The sequence below is a fragment of the Pholcus phalangioides genome, unplaced genomic scaffold, assembly GCF_987345545.1.
Source record: "Pholcus phalangioides strain wild (caught in Gottingen) unplaced genomic scaffold, Ppha-v1.0 ptg000007l_1, whole genome shotgun sequence".
In the NCBI taxonomy this organism is placed as follows: domain Eukaryota; kingdom Metazoa; phylum Arthropoda; class Arachnida; order Araneae; family Pholcidae; genus Pholcus; species Pholcus phalangioides.
In genome coordinates, this window is record NW_028301600.1 from 28,619,946 (window position 1) to 28,642,450 (window position 22,505).

A 22,505-nucleotide genomic window follows, 5' to 3' on the forward strand; every position below is an offset into this window, starting at 1 on the left:
TGACGCCAAAGTTGCAGGACGACAGTGACGATTTTATTCTCCAATTGAATTGAAATTTCTAGCACAACAGTTACAGATTCCATTTCTCTCAATTCAAGAATGCAAAATTTTCTTCTCCACACTGTCAGTTTGACTGATTAGTCACGTCACAAGTCCGCTATCGCCTACCTACCTTTCCATCTTACCTTACACTTACATCTACATAAAGGATCGTGATTGCCGTCCGTCTCTCCGCAACTGTTACTTTCTTTTCTATCAAACCGAGCACAACTCAGGTATATCACCATCTATGAGCGATTTACTACCTAGTGAGTTGTGCTGGAAGTGTAACTGCGTGTGCACCTAACAGACTGAGTGCATATGTAGTGTTGTGTTTGATTTTTCAGTGCAGCCATCTATGTTTTAGAAGTGAAGTGAGTGATGTGTGACTCGCGAACCCGTGACTCGCGATGCGAGGATCCGGGTTCGAACCCCACAGTGGTGGTCGGATGAAGTTGGTTTTCTGTGGTTCCCAACTTCAAGGAACAAATGCGAGCCGATCTCCCCGTTAAAAAGTCTCGCCACAGAGAGCAACAGTCCTACAACGATAAATCATTCAATCATAACACTTCACTCATAGTTAGAAAAACTGGTGGCAGATGGCAGCACTACACATAACAAGCATTACAGAGAAACAAAAAAAACTTCACGTCAGGTTTCACTACACGTACACGCACATTCCCGCATGTACCGATTCATTGGGGGTACCGCGGGGGGGGGTGTGGGCGGGGTGCATGTGTCGTGTATCAGTAGTAGGTAGGGCCTCCAAAAAATGGCTCGGGGATCCATGATGTTCTTAAGTCAGCCACCTCGTTGGGAAATTTGCCTGTTGTGGCGTTGTATTTGTATTTGTATTGTATTTATGATTGAATTACATTCGTACTGTTTGTAGGTCTGTTGCGAGACTTTTCAAAGGGGAGATCGGCTCGCATTCGCATCTTGAAGTTGGGAACCACAGAAAACCAACTTCAGCCGACCACCACTGTGGCGACGGTGAGGTTAGAACCCGAGTCCTCGCGACGCGAATCCGTCACTATGACCACTCGACCACCACAGCGGCTATAATGTTTTTCAAAAACCGTCATAAAAAACATTGCAAGAGGGAAAACACTTTAAACGGGAGAATCTTAATGAGAATTACTTAGAGTTCGGACCACGAAAATAAATTATACTAATCGGGAAAACGTTCTAAATGGGAACGTTACAAGCGGATTGACTGTATATTGGCTTTTCCTTCTATTCTCCCAACATCTCATGTTGACCTTCAGATCATATTTTATACACTGCATGCATACAAATATGCATTTTATGTATGTGTTAGAATTCACTACTGACATCATTATGCACCTTTGCTCACGTAAGTTATTCAATTCCATGATGATATATATATATATATATTGATTTTTTTGGCATAAACTAGTGATCGGACTATAATTTGGTCACAGGTATTTAGTATTTAGCTTTATTGAGAAACAAATAAGTACAATTGTTGAGTGTGGATTGATTGAGTCATTCACGAAACGATAGTAATTAAAAAAAAAAGCACAATTTCCTTGTCATCCATTCACCTTTATTTCGAATATAGACGTTGTTATAAGGAAGTTATCGAATACCTATTCTAAAGGAAAATCAAGTTGACCCTGTCTGAAGCTGAAAAAAAAAGTGTTTTGATGTAATAACAACAATTAACAACCCATCCATCACGCAATCCATGGATCAAAAGCCTATGAAAAGAAAGAAATCTCACTTGAAACAATCTTTAAAGAATAAGAGACTCATTCTATACATGTCTTGAAATTGATGTCCGTTTGCGTGATATTTGTTGAAGCTACCCTAGGATTTCTAAATGGCGACGGTCCAACAAAGAAACTACGGAATTGCATGTTAATCCTCGCCACAGAGTAATCACTGTGATGAGAAATTACCCGTCTCTGATAAAATGCAACTTCCCTCTACTCCTTTTACACTCTTCTATTGAGAACTTCGTTTTCTTCTCAGGTTTTTCATCGAACCAAATTTTGACAGATTAGAAATTTTTCTAAAGAGAAAAATTACTTTTTATTTGTGAAGAAAAAAAGAGAGATTATTATATTATTATTATTTTGAACTCTTTTCTATAGTCATAACCGAAAGAAAAATGTAGGACAAACACTTAACACATTCATCGCTGTAATGGCGAGGCTTTGGTCTACCGCTCGCGCTAAAGTTAAAACAAAACGCAAATTCATTTAAAACTTGTTTTTATTTTACATAAATAATAATCAATGTGTGTGTGCCCTATAATAATTTAAAACTTATTTGTGTATAAATCTGGCATATAAAGCTGGGATTTCTCTAAACTATGGTATTTTTCAAAGCAAGGCACTTGCACATAATAAACGCTTTGATGTGCATGTTTTGCACATATATTGTGTTTCTCCTCGAATTTGGTGGGAATTACGCACGACACACTTCCGTGCAGCGTAGCTTCAGTTGATGTTGCGGGCATTGTGTCCATGTAATGTTGGCCTTCCATTCGCGATATGCCCGAAGACTTATGATGCATGAAATAATTTCTAGGAACTGATGTACCCGCGTACGTTCACTACAATTTAGTATAGCGCGAATGTTTAATTTCTTTTCGAAACCAGATCTGAGATTGCTTTCCACCGACTTTGGTATACAAAAACATAGGAGTTAGGAACTGCCATATCCAAATGTTGAAGCATAACTTTTCTGTACCATTTTAGTGATTTCCGCAATGGTGAGTAAAAAGGAAAGCAGTAGATCTATGGAAAGCAGTAGTAAGTCTATGGAAAAATTTTGCCAAAGCCCTGAAAATTGTGCTGTTAGTGCCCTCTTGTACAAATTTTGTGAAAACAAAATAATATGAATTGGGGCACGCTGAAAAGTTAATAAATAAGACGCTGGACACGCTACAATAATGTGAAAAGGCCAAATATAGAGATCGAGTTATCTGGTCCCTATCGCTCAGTGAATATTCTTGAAAGACGAGATATCTAGTCCGAGCGATGAATGTATTAAGCATGTCATTGAAAACGATCTCAATAGTTGCTGTTAATACCTATGCCTTTCAATCTCGCATAAGGGACACTAAGTACATCAAAAAACAAAGTAAATATTTATATGATATTAAAAAAAAGAATATCTTTAGAAGTCAATATCGCCTGATTAAAATCAAAACAAGCGTTCCGAAAAGTACTTTCGGGACAACACATGTACTAGCAAAAAATCGAAATATCCCGGAAAGCCAGGACACATGGTCAGCCTATGTAGAGGTCGCCGATATATTTTTCGGTCAAAAGGGGGGGGGGGTCGCGCTTCAAAAAGTTTGCGCACCACTAGTCTAGTGCACTCGGCTTGCAATAAAATACTTCTTCCCATCCGTACACATTGGTGGGAAATTTCAGCAAACTACTCTATGACAATGTATAGCACTCGCGGATGTAGAAGATCTTTTGAAGGTACGTCTACATCTGCTTTCTGCTTTCTTGGTTTTTTCCATGGAGCAACAAAAACATGAGCCTGGCTTTTTTTCTTTCTCTCCTTTTTCCACCCACTCACAAACTGGTCTCAATCACAGCGTCACACCTGCCTTCCACCATACTAATTCCTATAGTCCGTTTCAGGTTAACTTTGCAGTGAAGGGGAAGCTACGAGGGAACCGCATCACTCGTTGCTATGGGAACGAAAGCCTCTTAACCAATGTATCGATGCGCGGTCTCGGTAAGGTATGGCCGATTCTCGCCAATCTCACTGATAAAAAATCTTTTATTACGTGTAACGTAATTGCACAGTTAAATTAGTAATAATTATAGAATTAAAAGAAAGCCATTGCCGATACTTTCAGAAATTAAAGTGAGGTTTTTGAAATCATTTGTTTTGTTTTTTGATTAGAAAGTGTTTTAAAATTTAGAAAAAAATAATTATCTTCTATCAGCGTGTCACTTACTCTTCATTGATATGCCGTAAGTAACATTAAAAATTTCAAAAAAGTCATATATTTTTCTGCAATATTTCCCTTCCCTCAGCTGAAATTTATTTACAAAAAAAAATCTAAACAATATTATGAAAGCAACGTGTAATTTTAATATACTGTATATTAACCATGGCTCTCAAAAACTTGGGGATTTTTAATTTTTTCTTCAATTTATATGGAAAAAATTAATGTTAAATAAATTAAGAAGAATCAGATTAACTCTGTTTTCACGTGTAAATGCAGGAATAGCACCAAATAATAATAATGATACGGAAAAGTTTAGAATTTTTTTACTCACTTTTCTTGCCGAAATTTCCGTCGCTCGACCTCCCCCACCTTCACCAAACGGTATACGTCGATGCCACTTGTTTTCACGACAGCTTTAGTCTTTTGTTACGGTTGATGTGCTGCTCATGGTTATTACGGATTATTCTTATGGAGTTTTGTTTACAACGAATATTCAAAAACCAAAAATATAGTATTCAGGAATGGAAGAGCAGAGAACTTTAGCGTGGCTATCTCTGGTGAAAACTAAGACACAACTGTCACATAACAGATGAAAGCCCAAACCACTGTGGACCCCCCCCCCACCCCCCTCATTTATTGTATCTGAAGGGACGCTAAAGGCAAGGGGCATGAGGAGAAACAGGTGGGTGGAAGATGGCGTCCGTTCGTGTGAGTGGAAGTCGCGACTCTGTCAACACTCTCCGTGATCGGAAACTAAAACTATCCCATAAACATGGCAAAAAATAAATAATTAAAAAAAGGAGGACCTATAACCAAAACTTCTGCACCCATAAATGGCCTCTCACAAGTCACAATAGTATCGGCACTCTCGTGGAAGAGAAACACTTCTTGTAATCTATGAGTGAATATCTGAACTCACTGAAGCCTATTTTTAGGAGAAAATAAAACTGATTGAATATTCGTTTTTATGTAAGCCTACAACTGCATGTAAAACTGAATGAAAAATTGTATCGTTATGGAAAATTCAACCAAATAACGAAAAAAAGAAATGTATATATACAGTATATAATTGTGTAACGAAAAAAACACGACAGTGATATTGGCGGGGAAAATTTCTAGGATATCGCGCCAGAGTGTCGTTGCCGTTGCTATGGATTTTTAATAATGGTAACCAATATTTTTTATAATTTAAAAATTTTAAACAAGTAAACATCGGTTCAAAACGATGTTTTTTCAGTATTTTTTTCAAAATCAGAGAAAAAATTGAAATATTCTATATAAAGGTTCATCTTAAACCTCCGATATATGAGAACTATATTTTGCGGCGAAGGAATACACTCTCTACCTTTCTCTTCACTGCAAAGTTAACCTGAAACAGACTATAGAGGTGAAACGCTAGTGTTTTTTTATGTGCCGACCGTGATTTGATTCACTCAAGTTGCACATTCGTTTAGTGCACCTTGCTTATCTTAAAATATTATCTATCTTATCTAAAATATTTCATTGCATGAAATTTGTAGACATTGATGTGGAAGTTCGACAAGCCACTCGAATGTTATATTGATTATTTGGATTTACACTAAGTTAAACTGTCTCAACTCAACTAAATTTAGTATTCATTAGTTTAAGAGCCAAGCGGTGACCGTGAAGAGAGGGGGGGGGGGAGAATTCCGAATCAATTTCACCCAGGTTCGTCTTTATCACCAAAAATTTACCATTATCAAAATGGAAAGATTCAAGCATAAACAATGAGTCATACAAGTCAAATATTAGATTAGCATGTCATAATTTCTTATAAAATGCATGGAAAGAAAAAACAATATTATAAAACAACGGGGGAATTTAAAAAAGTCAATCACTAGCATGGAATGATAGAGCAGGTGAAGTTACATGGTAAGGAAATTATCAAACTCTTAAAATTAATCCTGAAATTAGGCTAGTATACAAACATTAAAAATTTTAAGGGATATCTCTCAATGAGTAAATATAGATGTGGGAGACGTAGTCAACATGCAATGCAAATTGGACGTGAATTCAAATCAGGTTTCAATTACGGATAGACTAGACCATCAGAAGCGGTGTTGTACGTGACGTGGACATCAGAGGCTGTGGTTTCCGACAGAGGCGGTGTTGCCTAATGAAGTGGACATGAGAGACAGAGACAACCATCTAAGGCGGCGTTGTACGATGAAGTGTACATCAGAGGTGGAGGTGGCCATCAGAGGCGAAGTGGCCGTGGGCCGATTCTGGACCTACCACCCCAAGATTCCTCCATGTTAGTTCGATGTTGGCGGTAGAGGTGAAGAGGTGAAAATGGGGAGAGGAGTTTCTTATTCAGCTTATAGGAGAATACTAGGAGAAGGGGCGGCAGGGGATGCGATAGGTTCTGCAAGACTCGTATGGACTACGTTTCATCGTTCAGTTTTTTTCCAAGTTCTAACTAATTTTTCTGATCCTTTTATTGGTCGCGGCATGGTGAAGTGCCCCCCCCACCCCCTTCAGACCGTTGATTGACAGTCCGGTGGTTTCCCGCGTCTTGCTGGACAGGAAAATTCATGTCGTGACATGTTTCGATGTGTTAGGGCCAAACTTTGAAGTTTTGCGAAATTTTGAATTTGCGCTGAAATTATTAATGTATCGCCTTCAGATTTAAGTTTTGGGTAATAAAAATGTTTTCCCATCTTTTGGTATAACTTATGGCATTGATGAACTGAATTAAGGGGCGAAACACAAAAAAACGGTAGCAAATCTCATAACGATTTTTTCATCCAACTTCAACACAATATATTCATGATTGGTATATGTGATGTACATGCGCAATATTGCGATAGCACTGGGAGTTCTAGCACCCTCTTGACGACTTTTTCCCCTCGTAAGGAAAGAAATGGAGAGCAGGAATTGGTGAAAATTCTTGAAGCGGATTTTTAACCCGCTTTTTCCATTTCCCATGTAAACTGGACTTTAATGTGGGACACAGATTTCGATAGGGAATTTAATGTGTGATATATGTGAGAGGGCGAAACATGTGAATCTATAATAAAAATAACGAAATACTTTTTCTTCAACATTATATATGGCAACAATACACCTCAATATTTCAAATTCTTAACAAATCCTTGCGTATATTCATAGGTTCACAAACTTTAATTTTTTAATTCTCCATAACACAGGCACAACACATAACAGACAGATATAGACGAGCCTTTAGAGAGTGCTTTTTCTGAAGATGGCACCAGTTTGTCGGGAAATTAAAATGTCGCAAGAGAAATATATATATATATATATATATATATATATATATATATATATATATTGGCTAAGGACTAAACAAGGCGTAAGAACTGTTGGTATACCACTTTTTCGTACTTGATAAAAATCCGGTATTTAATCTTTGTTTAACCCATATATGCTCACCCATGACCCGTGGGCCAAATATGGCCCGCGACCTCAAAGCTACATTTGTAAAAAGAACTGAGCGACACATTCCAAGTGGCCTGTGACATATTGCTAGATCGCTTAAGTTGCTCGTGGCATAGATCACTTAAGCGCCACGTAGCAGAATTTCGGATCATTTAAGTGGTCCGCGGCACATTCCTAGATCACTCGCGTGATCCCCAGTACATTTCATTTACAGATCACTTAAATAACCTAGGACAGTGTTTCTCAATCACTGGGCCCAGAAATCGTTCATACCGGGCCGCCGAGTGACTAACCTCCTCCCTCCCATTTCCTTTCAACCATTCATTTTCCATTAGTAGTGTGTTTGTTTTTCGGACCAAGCATAGGCCTTCCCGAAGGATAAAGAGATGATTATACACTGGATTTTCGTTAGGAACTATATATATATAGAAGGTAGTTTATACCTTCAGCTTTGGACGTTATTTGTGTTATTCAGAAGATATAAACTGAACATTAAATTCAGAAATATTTCAAATAGTTTCTTGTCATTGTAAACGTACGAAGAAATCCATGAGAAATTTGTCACGAAAAAATATTAATCAGTGTATTGCATTATTCTTGTCCATATTTACAATACTTTAATTATCCTAATTATTACATTGGGTGTAAGAAACTAATTTATGAGCTATGCTATATATATAACGAGGCAACGGCAACTGACAATCAAAAAATAATGTTTTTTCTATGCGAAGCATACTAAATTTCAAGTCGACAGAGAGAAAAGAGTTATAACGCACTGAATTATGATTTAAGTATCGCGCCTGAATTTAAAAAAGCAATACCTTGGACATGGTAATAATAATAATACATAGTTTGTTACGTTGCTTGCCAATAACACAGCCTAAAAACATCTGCCTGCGGGTGGTAAAAGCACGTGGCTCCAGACAGAGAGAAGGTGGTCCCTGCTGTCTGTCCATCCGTCGGCTTCTGCGTCGCAACCTGTTATTACTTCAAATTGATTTCCCGCAGGTCTGTCAGCTAGAAAGTATTAGCCAGATTGGTTTTTTCGACCGCTTGCTGCTGCTGCTGCTACTACTACTACCCAGCTATTTTGCTTTCGAGGTAGTGTTGCAATAAAGCAGTCGTAGAGACCCAAATTTCGCGCCTTTGGGTGTCAGGAGTGGGTGTGACGAAAGCTGTAGCGATTATGGTTGGTGACGGCCAACTCATTCAACTTGTCGGTTGGCACGTCAGGTGCACAATATTGTAACTGATTATTTTCACTAGACTTCCATTGTCGTTTTTCCTCCCTTGAGTTTCGAAGAAAGACCTCAGAATTCAATTAAGGCAAATGCTTTTCTATCAAACACAATACTCACCTTCACTGCTTGTGTGTGTATGTTTATGTGGACATAACTCTGTACGGGTAAAACGTTAGCCCTTTTTCTATTCCGTTATCAATCGAGTAGTTGGATTATTGACAGCCATTAGAGTATTAATTTTTTTAGGGTTTTTTATGAGAACAGGGTCATAAGCCAGGGGAATCACTAAAATGCATTTTTAATACGTCATTATATGATTCGAGGATCGTGTTAAATACATTGGCATTCTTTATAGTAGAAGTTATCATCGAAAAGAAGACATTTACTTACTTCACTGAGTTTGGGAACTTGAATGCATAAATGGAAATGACAATACGGTGTCATCCTATCGCACACCCTTATTATTACCATTTAAGGAGATCATGTAACCGATAATGTTCAGCAAGCTTTCTTCCGATATCATATAAAAGCTTCAAAAATTAACCATGTTGGATCCAATCGAATGTTTTTCTTGGAAAAACCAGATAGGAAAGCAAAAGGAGTTTGGTTACACACGACTTTCTATTCCTAGACTCACGTTGCTCTTCCGATGATAGCACATTATTAGCCTCCACCCACTTCAGCAGTTGATGTTAAATGACGATTTCCAGAGATTTTGAAATTGAGCTCGTTAAATAAACTTTACGATAGTTTGAGACGGTTTCTTCACTACTCTTTTTTGAAAATCTCAATCGCGTTAGTAAGTTCCCAATCCCGTGGTAAGATGTATTCAGCAACATTACTTCCGTAAATCTCTGACTGGCAGAAACAATTCATTAGCAAATTTCTAGGATAAGTACCATCCAGTCCTGGTGCAAAATCCAAGCTGACAATTCACTCTATTATTTTTATAATCTGATTAATTTTTTTGTTATCAAGATGATGATCCTTGACGTTATCCGTGAGCCAGAGAGGAAGTGACGATTATATACGGTTCCTTCGAACAAGATGTCGCCGTCCGCAAAACAGAGGAAAATTTTTCCTTCAATTCCAACCATTTGTACAAAAAACAATACCACTTGCCCATGCACACTACAGTAAATCCACGTAGACCAAATTGTATTTTTTCTATTCCACATGTACACAAAGATATTTTGTAAAAACACTTCATTATCGTTGGGCCAAGGTTTTTCAATTCAATACCATATGAAATGCCAACAATTACTAATCTGCCTCATTTCAAAAAAAAGCTTAAAGAATATCTTCATTCAATAAATGATATTGAAAAATTTATTTTCACATAGTTCCGTAACTGCAAATCTTATTGGTCCGGATATGAGGAATCTGGATAGTGAAAGTGTAAAATGGGTTGATTATGCAATTTATTGCACTCATTTTAATGAAATAACTATCTCAACACATATTTTACGTTCTACATTTTTTTTAATAGGATCTTTCTGAAATACGATATATTAAGTATCAACAACAATACAGCTCTGAATTGCACAAACACAATGGAATACCATTCCGCGTATCCGCTAACTATATACAATACTAATTACAAAAGAAAATCACAATGACATGCATACAATGAACGTAAGTAACTTCATGCGTGCACGATTGCCACAAACAAATAAACAAAAAAATTAAACAATGTTCAACAAATTCAGTTTCGTTTCACGACTACCTAATTTATGTTAATGCAAAAAAGAACGAATCGCTGTTTGTTTTAGAGACACCCGGAAAAAAAATGTATTTGTGTCTACAGGAATAGGTTAGCCCGGAGCAAGTTGATACAGCGAGATTCATGAGAGTATGCAAATACGCAGAAATACGTCAGTTGAGGGGGATACAGTCACCATAGGTGGTCCTTGACTGAGCGTGTTATAAGATTAAAAAAATATTTTCCCCTGCGAGGTTGTTGAAAAATCTGTTTTTATGCATGCAAGTGTTGATCATCTTAAATATTGTAAGTGAAGTATAACTTACGAGGCCTAAGTAGAGAAATTCCCTGAAATTATTTCTACGTGGCAAAACGTGTAGCTGCTAAAATGTAAAAAGTAATAATAAATAAAGATAAATAGGAAAATAATATATATATATATATATATATATCATATTAATCGAAAATTGTATCCAATATGCCCCGGTCTACCCCATTCTTTTTTTATCATTATTTATAGTAATTTCAATGCATGTACAGGGTCCGCGAGAAATAAGTTCCTCACTACAGAGAGCTCTGGATTCTCTCGTTCTACTGCTCCAAATGAGATAGAATTTGTACTGCAGAAATTTAAATGATAAGATTGTCATTTAATAAATATAAGAAATTATACAAAAAACCACCGATAGGTGGCGCTGTAGCACACATATAGATATTTAATACGTAGCACTAAAACTTCTCATTATGTCCCCCTTCATTTTCAAAAATGTGTTCTAATCGCAAAACCATATTTTCCAGAAGCTGCAAGTAGTGATCATAAAATTTATTGCACTCATTTTAATGAAATAACTATCTGAACACATATTTTATGTTCTACAATTTTTTTAATAGGATCTTTATGAAATACTCCGTGCACGGATTGCCCCCAAGACTACATCGGTCAAATCAAACACTCTCTGAAATGTAGATTAAATGAACATAAGAAGGTGCGTTGAAAATCAAGAGGTCCATAAGTCCACAATAGCTTTACACTGCTAGAATGAAGACCACAAATTCGATTTTCGCGAAGATAAAATGATCCAAAAAGTTCGATCCTAATTTCGTTTAGATTTTTTTGAGGGTACTTACGTAAAGGCTTTTCATGAACAATTAGTAAATGACACGAAATCAACGCCCTCCATTCTATTGCCCTACCACATTTTCATTTTGAAAAACATTTGATATTCGACATTATATTCGACGAGGCAATTTAACATTACCTATAGAAGAAGACCTCTACAGGAAACATGTGACGTCACTGAAGAAGGCCATCTCACCTATAACCGTTGGATATACCAGCAGTTCTCAACCGGTGCTCCGCGGAGCACTTGGGGCTCCTTGTGCGCTCTCCAGGGGCTCCGTGGAAGCTCGAGGAAAATAAAAAAAACAGTAAAATTTAAAAAGAAAACACAATTATAAATATTTTTAAATAGTAAAAATAAATCCTAAAAATTGGCCTACGGGGCTCCGCCATAGAATTTTCTTACTTGAAAGTCAAAAAAAGGTTGAGAACCGCTGGGATATACTATAAAAAACGATAAAGATGGCTCATGCGCCGCCCGGCTGTATCCAATGGCTATAGATGAGAAGGCCTTCTTTGCCTCGAGCTTCGTGCGGAGGCCTTCTTCTGTAGGTGGTGTTGGCCAAGCTGGACATATGATGTCACTAACAACAGATGAACACAACTATGATGTCTAACTTAGAATAAAATTCTGAAGTGAAGGAAACAACTTTGACTACCACAGACGCTCCCTCATTCTAATACCACGTTGTTCGTTGATAACGGCACCCATGAGTGCCGAAACATATGTAGGTGTTTTGTAAATAGTTAGTTGTCCTTATCTCAAGTTGTCAATATTTTTGGTCTTCTATGAACGCAGAATGAGTCTGCCTAAATATCCAGAACATGACGCCGAATGATGTCCTGTGCGATTAGAGAACATTCTTCCAAATGAAGGGGTGGGACACATTGAGCAGTTTTAGTGCTACATATTAAACATTCGGGACGGTTTCAGCGAGGGTGCAAAGGGTGTGGTGCACCCGGGCTGCAGCTTAGACAACAAAATTTGTAAAAATTTCCAATAGTAAAAACTCACACGACATAACGCTTTTGAGCCATACTTTGACGACGAAGATGTTGAGAAAATTTGAGGGAACAGACAGGGCCTGAAACCTTTATACCAGAAACAAAAATGTACTCTGTCACTAAAAAGGGCGCAAGTTTTAGCATCCCCCGACCAATAATTTTTCTGGAACGGTCAAATAAAGGCAAAGAGAAAATTCGGCTTCTCACTTATCCGATTGTGTGCAGCACCAGAAATTAATTTCAAATAAATTTTTCAATAAAAGTTGCCTCTTTACGCTGGATAAGTGCAAGTAATGATCATCGCCCCACAAGGGCGGGGTTACAAGGCTACAGCCCAGGACAATTCACGACATTATTTTTTTTTTCACGGTATAAATTCACTACAGAGGAGCCCGCTAAAGGTTCCCGCCTATGGGGGACTTTGCTGCAGGTTGTGGGGGGGGGGGCATGGTAATGATGTTCATGAATAAGAACTGTGATATGGATCGAGTTATCTAATGTAGTTAAGAACAATAAAATGATCTTGGACCATAATGCGAGACGCATAGTCACAGACATTCATTTTGTTGGTTAATTAATTGTGTGTGGTTTTGTATTAAAAAAAAAGGGTTTGTCCCGGGGTCACCTAGGTTGAAGCACTCTCAGTCACCTGCCAGGTCGTCTTCAAGTGCGGCGCATGGGCTTTTTGCACCCAGGCGGCAGGTAAGCTTGAGCCGCCCCTGTAAATATTTATATGTGTAAGCAAACTCGATACTTTTATGTGCTCCAGTGCTATCTATCGACAGATTTTAGTACTGTTTTTTATTTAATAAATAACAACGCATCGTTTGAGTTATCTGTAGTAAAACTTTTGACTCATTTGGAGCAGTAGAACGCCCTCTCTGAAGTGGGAAACGTATTTCTCGCTAACCCCGTATATCAAATAAATTGTTTTGAGTTTTAGAAGCCCTTGTCAAGCAAACCCAGCTAAAAAAAACAATGCGTATTCACCGAGAAATATTTACAGGACTATTTTACCCAGTCCGCATTAGCTATTTTACAATGATTTGCCGTGTATATACCAGCATCTAATTTTCACCACAAAATCTAGAAAAGGTACACCTAAGAAATATCGACTATACAGATGATGTCTTTCAGTTATATGATCGAGATATTTTGAAAATAGAAATGAGAATGCCCATTTTTCAGTAGTCGAGTTAAGCTTATATTTCGTATCTAAAAGAACAGAATACAAAGAGAATCACCGATTATATCCATTTTAATAAATTATTATCTATGTAAATTGTTTTCTGGATGTGTGTATAGATAGTATATGATGAATTTGGTGACGGATTAGGGTTCCTCTTTGCTTTACTCAATAAAAAGTTTACTCGCGCCTACTAGCTGTGTTTGGATTTTTAGACAATTTTTCACAATACCAAATTACGACAAAACATTTATCTTCGAGATATCAATATTTCTATTGGATAAAGACTAAGGCCTTGTTTTTGGTTCAAATTCATTATATGCACGCACTATCGTTCTGTGTTGTTCTGTTTACTCATTAGCAGTCGAGGGATTTTTCTGAATCCTTTTTGGCCAAACTGATGTCCTGCATAGATTCCAGTATAGGTCTTGCTGCTTGTGGCGATTGGATTTTTGCCGCATCAACGTCTTTCTTTAGCTCCTCCATGTCCCGCTTAAGCTTTGCGCGCCTATTTTGAAACCAAGTGATCACCTGGGCATTGGTCAAGCCCAACGATTGGGCGATTTCATCCCTGTCTGCCGGAGACAAATACTTCTGGTACAGGAACCTTTTCTCCAACTCGAATATTTGGTGGTTCGTAAAAGCTGTGCGGGATTTTCTCTTTTTCTTTGGCTGCTGCCTGCTACTGAATAGGTTCAAATGATCCCTTGAAGCATCTGAAAAACAAAATCATATTCATTAACAAAAACTTTGAATATTAGTCCATCTTAATTCTGAAACTAAAAAAAACTTTTTGCATAACACTTTCAGTCAAAAATACAAATATTTTTCATCTGGAAAAATATTTTTTCTCATGTATATTTAAATTTTCATCTTAAAAACTGTTTCCTATCCTTTTCATTTGAAAATGCTGCATATAAAATCTTATATTGATGCAGCTTGAAGATTACGCCTTTGGTGATGCGTGTTCACAGGTGAAACTCATTTGTTATCCCTAATACTATATTAGTTATTTTTACCAAAATCAGAACACTTTCCTTGGGTGTTTTACGCAACCCCTGATTGGAAAGATGGCCGTTAAATAAGCCAGGACTTGATCCAAAACCGTAATACCCCGAAGTTACGCGATAGTTGGGACCAACGATAACCACGTAAGTCGGAGTACGATTTTGCATACAGATACAAATGAATATCGATCAATTGGGAGCAAAATTTGGGAAAAACACCTGCCTTTTTCCTTTTTACTTTGGATGCACAACTATGGTACTTTCAACCCGTGGGACAAAATTTATTGAATTGCACATTAGATACAGTGTTGGCAACTAAAAATCAAACAATAAATAATACATTAATAATGTATAACACTAAACAAATTGTTTTCAAGACTTTGAATTCAGGTATAAAATTGCGACAAGAGTCTGCAAAAATGACAGGTACTACACAAGTCTTGGGATTCATTTTTAAATCACGGCAAAAATTTATCGCTATGTGTATTTTAGTTTCTCTAAAATTATAGTGCAGTTTCATAATATATAATATATTCTGATTCTCGAATAAAATAATTCTTGACTTGCTATCAGCTGATAATCTCTTCAATCTCATCTATAATCTCGTGATTATGGTTGAATTTCAGAAATGTACATTTTTCGCAGAAAATTGTATAACTCCGAAATCGCGCAACTCAGGTTAGCGCAAGTCGGAATAGAAGTATAAATAGCCTTCAACCATTGATATCCATTTGGATCAAAAAGTTATAATATTCACCAATGTGGATTTAATCGCTGTCTCTCCAATATTATAAAGTATGTTTGGGTCTGGTCATCCACACACCACATAGGGTCAAAATTTCCGGTTAATTCAAAAAGTTGACTTAAATATCGTCGGAAGCTAACATTCAGGAATTAGTCTTCAACTGAGCTGATAGGTAAGTGTTTAATGAAATCAAGAGATTCATGGCTAAATGCGAAATGCTCCAATATTCTTTATAGAAACGTTGATATATTGTAGTACGTAAAACCATAACATCAATGTTCAAAAAGGTTCGTTACAGTCATCATAATAATGGCAATATTGAGTTTTGAATAATACAAATACAAACACCAAGGCCACAACAGTCAAAATACACAACGAGGTGGCTGAAAAAAAGATGCTTATAAAAACATTAAAAATATGGATGTCAAAAATATAACCAAAATACATAAACATACCCAATATAAAAGCATATATTCGAAATAAAAAAACTATATACACTCATGTCCATAAATTAAGGATAATGCTAGCTCCGGAAAATAAAGGTTCAGAAACGAAACAAACGTTACTTATTCATAAAGCCCATTTATTAAGCAAAAGATAAAGAACAAAAACGATGGTGTATGTATGATACCATTCATAAAAACTACGATTTTTGCTCCCTGGAGCAATTGTAAAAAATATCTCCTTTACAAAAACTTTCTATTACATGGTTGGTATGATGGTTAATACATTGTATGTCTCCCATGCGATGAAATACAGTCCGTACAACGCCTAGGCATGCTGAGTATCAAATTATCGATCTGACCTTGAAGAAGATCACTCCACTCAGCAAGCAATGCTCTCCGAAGTTCCGGTACACATGTAGGAGGCGGTTGACGGGCTGCAACTCGTCGGCCAAGCATGTCCCACACATGCTCTATCGGATTCAAGTCAGGTGAGAATGCTGGCCATTCCATACGGGTTATATCCTCAGATTCAAGGCATTCGTTTACGATGTTTGCTCGGTGAGGACGGGCGTTGTCATCCATAAACACAAATTCTGCGCCCATGGCACCCCTAAACAAACGTACATGTTGTTCACGAATGATGTCCCGATAAATTTGGGCTTTCATGGTTCCGGTTTGAACATGCAGATCTGTTCTGGAACCCAGTATAATTCCACCCCAAACGAGCAATGCTGCACCACCGTAACGGTGTCGTTCAATGATGTTGTCTTGGTGGTAACGGGTACCTGGCGTTCCCCATATGAAAGTCCGACGTGAATCAGACTGCAAGCTAAACCTGGACTCGTCAGAAAACATCACACAAGCCCACTGTGACGATGTCCACATTGCATGTTCTCTACTCCAGGCTAATCGCTGCCGACAGTGAGTTGCCGTGAGCGGAACACATCTGACAGGCCTGCGAGCATATAGACCAATATCTCCCTCTGTACACGGTTTGCCTTGAAACTGTGGTACCCGTGGCTGCAGATAGCTGACGAGACAGGTCGGATGCTGTGCTTCGTCTGCTTCTTTTGGCAGTTACTGCCAAATACCGGTCTTCATTCGGCGTTGTAACTCGGGGGCGACCTGTACTGTAACGTCTACTGACATTTCCGTTATCTTGGAATCGTTGCCAAAGCCTAGAGATGACACTTTGGGCAATTCCAAGTTCCTCGGATACTTCCATCTAAGTACGCCCACATTCCAGGCGGCCGATAATTCTACCACGTAAAAAATCATCCACATGCGTCGTCTGTGTCATAACTATTCGCTTATGGCACTGAGCGCCTTACAGAACTCTTGTGAACAATTTCACTTCTTTGCCACCATTCCTTATATGCCCCCCTCTTACACCCTCGTCATTGTGACGTACTATCGGCATCATCTGGTGGCTTCCTGAAATTTGCATATCATTCTTGCAGATGTGTGTGATAATTCTACAGGTGAAATTTTTACTTTAGATTTCGATTTCCGTGCGATTCTGAATTATCCTTAATTTATGGACATGAGTGTATATATATACTATATATATAATAGTTCTATACAAATACCACTACCCATAAAAAGATTATGGTTGTCATAATCTAAGTATGGATAGCTTCTCGATTTATCCCGACATGTTTAACGTATTTCTTTTTGACCGTGTCAATTGTGTAAAATTCACGACACCCGGAGGTAAACTATTCCATTTATTAACAACCCTATTAAAGAAAAATTCCCTGCGACACCACAATCTTGGATTGTCTTTCACTAAATGATGCTGGTGTTCCCTTGTCGACGCAGTTGATGGACGGTGTATTAGTAATTCGTGGTCCACCCCGTTGATAATTTTAAGCACTTCGATCATATCCCTACGACATCTGCGTTCCTCCAAGGTAAACACATTCAAGAAATCGTCTTTCTGCTTAGCTCAATCCTTGTATGCCTACAAGATGATAACTTAACTGCTTCAAATTTGCCTGTTTCTAAAACTTATGTGTGGCATTATTATTATTATTTTGGAACACTTGTTTTCACCCGCTTAATATTTAGTTTGAATAAATTTTTGCGAAATTAAGTGAATGTGTTTTCATTACAAAATGAAACCTAAAAATTGTACTTTTATCCCACACACAGCATCTCTCAAGCCCCCACAGTATTTTTTTTCCGCCCAACAACAATTACTCATTCTGCCAACATGACAAGCTTTAATTTATACACCGCTACTTGGTTGGTACCTTTGCTTATCGTAATTACAACGTAGTTACGCGTTGATTAATAGCATGTTGTAGCTCGATACTGTTAATTCGCTCATTACCGTGATTAATTGCAAAGTAATTGTACTAGATCGACCTGCGATCCAGGGTCGGCCGGGAATGCAAACTTCTTCTGATATATGTCAGGGACGTGCGTAGAATCAGCCGGAGTCTAAAAAACGTGTCTCAAGTAATGGTTAACGAGATTTGCGATGGTTAATTATAGTTTTAAAAAAATGATTCGGCGATATTTTGCATTCACACACACACACACATGTTCGGCTTCAGTAAAAAACTTAATTACGTAATAAGACTCCGGCTTTAGCCGTAATATGTATGTATGGCTTCTTTAAATCACTTATTGCGTCATTTCCCCGACTTATTAAGGAATGGTGGATTTATCTTCGAAGACCTTTATTATTAGTGTTTGCTTCTTGATGTGGGCATCATCTTATTAATTATATTTCCTCTGAGGGCAAATATTTTGTTCACTAGTTCTATGTGATTATCAATATCATGATGACCTTCGCAGACTGAATTCACAATCCTTCGGATCGGTGTAAGATAACTCTGCAAGTGTGATAAACCGGTCATTTATTTAATGATTGATACAAAATCAAAATTATATCTCATATATCATGCTATTGAAGAAAATACTTAAAATTTTCTAAATTAAGCTAATTTAATGTATCGTATATAAATCAATTAAAAAAATTACATCACCGTAGTAAACACGAGCTACTTTACTACTTTAAAGCCTGCTGTGACACTTTATCCCAAAACGAAAAAATGATTGAAATATGCATGCGACAAGCTGATTCTTTCAGGTTGGCATAGTAGTTGGTGATTTTAAAAGACCGTGGCACTATTTACGCACACAAACCCATCTTCAATAGAGTTCTAATATTCGCCGCTAGGTTGCAGCAGTGCTGTTTTCATAACACTGTTTATTCACGTGTTTTGTTGTTGTCAAACTTTAGTTTTTTGCAAGGAAAATCCAGTACGTGTTTTAGTTTAGGTAAGTGCCGAATTTTAAAGCCAATGTCATCCCCTGATTAAGAATATATAAAATGCCTTTGTTGAACTGTCAAGAATTTTTGGTAAAATGCATAGATCAAAAAAATAGTACTGGTAACTCCATAAAAACGGGTTACTTTGTCCCAAAAAAAATTGGAACAAAGTAGCGGTAAATGCTTGAGCCAGCCTGGTGAGGGAAATGAGCCATTGGAATCACCTCCACCAAAAACTGTAGTAACCCAATCTCTAAAGAATACTTTGTAAGAAAATATTGTAGTATTGTAGTAGAGTTGGTTGGAAGAAAAATGTTTTTCAAGACTGCGTGTGAGTGTAACAGAAACTGGCAAGACACCTTTTTCTACAAATGGTCTAATATCACCCAAGTCATCAAGTCTTCAAAGTTATTGAAAAAAGGACTTCTTTCTGTGAATACAGTGGATCCCGCGCCTATAACGTTTATCAGAAAACCGTCATGAATAAACGTTGTAAGCGGGAAAACGCTTTAAACGGAAAATCATAATGAGAATTACTTGGGGTTGAGACCATGATATATTGAGTAGCGCTAAGCGGGAAAACGTTATAAGCAGGAACGTTGTAAACGGGATTGACTTTATTGTATAGCCAAGATTTGAAATTTTTTTTTTCTTTATTGATTTGTACACGTTTCTTTTTTTTGACAATTGAGTACCAATGTAAATTAGAAATAAATGAAGTGTATTTTTGTATTGATATGTGCGAATACTTTTTCTTCAAACCAAGTGAGTGTTTCATTGCCTCAAACATGTTCTACAGAGTTTCAAAATAGAAATGTGTGATGTGGGACATTTGTAGTTACCCGAACTTATGGGCTACTTTGGCCCAAAATAAAAGTAAATAAATTTCATAAAAATACTATAGAAAGTGGATTTGTTATATTACAGTGTTTTAGGGAAAGGATTGAACTCTAAAAATCACCTTATGTCTCACAGTATTTATTATTTGTTATTTTCTAGCATAAAATTAAACAAAAAGTTTTATAAAAGTGGGCCAAAATAAAACCCGTATTTACGGTAATTCGTTACTGTGCGTTTCCACCGGAAACTCAGATCTACAATCAATACATTCTATGTAGCAAGTTTTAATCCCAATATGCAATCGATATTTACGTACTTTCACGTGATATTTTTATGTTCATCAGTTCATAAATAATTTAAACGATTGATAAGATACATCATTAGCATATTCGACAATCGTTTTTAATTATTCGCTTTTTCTAAAATATTCGTATCGTTTACATAGAGTAGCTCGTGCATTTCGTCTGATAGATAACCATTACTGAGAATTTTTATCTCAGACCTCTCTCTCTCTCTCGCTCTTATCTAGAAAATGCAATGAATTTTCCAATTTCTCACAACGGATATAATTTCAAGAGCGATAAAATATTCATTCGTAATTATAGATTATAGTATGCTTGAAAAACATTCACAGCAACTCCATCGACAACCGATATCAGAGCTGTTCTTATGAATTTTCAAATGGTTAAGTTATAGTCTATGAGCCAAAATGTTTTTTATCTGATCCAACACCGCTGACTGATAGCAGAATTATTAGATATAAAATGCAATTATGGGATTTTTCCTAATTTTTGAATAATCATTATCTTTTTACATCAACCAATGTGACAGATGTAGATAATGTGCAGGCTTAATTACAAGATCAATGAAATTAAATATTGATTCAAAACTACAGACTTTCGTGTACGTCTCAGAAGCATTCACAACAACTCCACAATACACAAAATTATTTTTGCGAATTTTCAATTGTCCAGTAATAATATCTATTTCATACGGACTGGAGGCGTACTTCACCAAACACCAACTCCGGCCATATTGCAATATTTGCAATTATTAACGAGTAATGTTGGAAATGAAGGGACCTTCTATCGGTGGTCGATTCAAGCTCCTAGGGAAATTATCTACATTCTTCTCCCGGTTCGAACCCGGAACCTGAGGGAAACCTTCACGGTGGTAGACGAGCAACTTACCACCACGACACTCGGACTAGAGGCCTAAAGGCCTATTCCTTGTGAATGAGAATTCTGTGACGGAAAACTGACGTGGGAATTCCTACGAATCAGAATTTACAATGTCTCTGACATGACGTGAAGTCACGTCACGTCATTGTAGTGTGCTTCGGCCTTTAGAATCAATTTCAATGATTGATATTAGAATTATGAAATATAAAATTCAATGCCATTTCATTTTTTTTTCAGGATTTTCCTTAATATTTGAATCGCCATTATTTTTTTATATCAATTCATGGACCCCCCCCCCCCCCCCCCAAGGGTGAAGCTGACAGGGGGGTTCCAGACGATTCTCATCACTTTTTGTTTTTTCGCGCTATAAACTCATTTTAGAAGGGGCATTCAAAACATTTGGCCAGGGACCCGATAAATATCCCAGCCTAGGAGCCATGATGCAGGATATGGGGCCATGCACCGATCACTGTGTGACAGACGTAGGCCTGATTACAAGATCAATAAAATATTCATTCAAAACTACAAGTTATATATACCGTATATTTTAGAAACATCGACAACAACTCCATCCTGAACCAATACTAGATCTATTCTTGTGAATTTTAAATTGCTGATCCAAAAGACAAAATTTTTTGATATCATTCAGATTTCATGCAGACACGAAGCCAAAATAAATCGAGCCCACTTATTACACTATCGAAATTATCGGATATAAATGCAACAGAATTTTCTCTTATGTGTTTTATCTCAATTTTCAAATCATCATTGTTCCCTTTACAGGTCAATATTTTGAGAAGAGCGGATAACATCAATCATTTGCCATGGATGAAAAGGAACCATGGAAATGTTTTCTTTCCTAAAGTTGAGCCCACCAACGTCGTCAAGAAAAAATAGAGATGAAAAAGAACACAGTAAATGGACACTAAAGTAGAAAAAAGTGAATAGAGCAATAATCATCCCGTACAACGAAATGGTACGAATAGCTGAAGAAACACTGCCGCTTATTAATAAAGTTGTCCTTCAGAGAAGTGTTCACTTTCACTAATTTTCTTTACACTATAAGAGAGTCTGCCATTCTCACTTTATATATACAGAGTGCTTAGGTAACAGGGAGTATGGCATTTTACTGGCGAACCGTTGATTCTAGAGCAGTTGTTCTCAACCTTTTTTGACTCGCGGAGCGCTTCTTAGTGAAAAAATTCTATGGCCTATTTCTTAATTATTTATCAAAGTTAATGATTTATTTTTATTGTTTAAAAATATGTATATAATTACTTTTTTAAAATTTACTGGTTTTTTTTTTTACCCCGAGCGGTCGCGGTGCCCCTGGAGAGTGCAGAC

The 22,505-nt window shown here is 37.1% G+C and overlaps 1 protein-coding gene across 2 annotated transcripts in view; it reads right to left on the reverse strand.

Annotated features, from left to right (window-relative positions):
* Positions 1 to 10,123: 10,123 nt before the first annotated feature.
* LOC149085143 (transcription factor LBX2-like) overlaps positions 10,124 to 22,505 on the reverse strand; it is a 115,597-nt gene continuing 103,215 nt past the window's right edge. Inside the window, exon 2 of one of the 2 annotated variants that reach the window (XM_089232971.1) lies at positions 10,124 to 14,375. In XM_089232971.1, coding sequence (XP_089089097.1) covers positions 14,017 to 14,375 — 359 coding nt within the window. In that variant the 3' untranslated portion in view covers positions 10,124 to 14,016. The remainder of the gene's footprint in view (positions 14,376 to 22,505) is intronic. The other variant, XM_089232972.1, reaches the window with a different exon arrangement.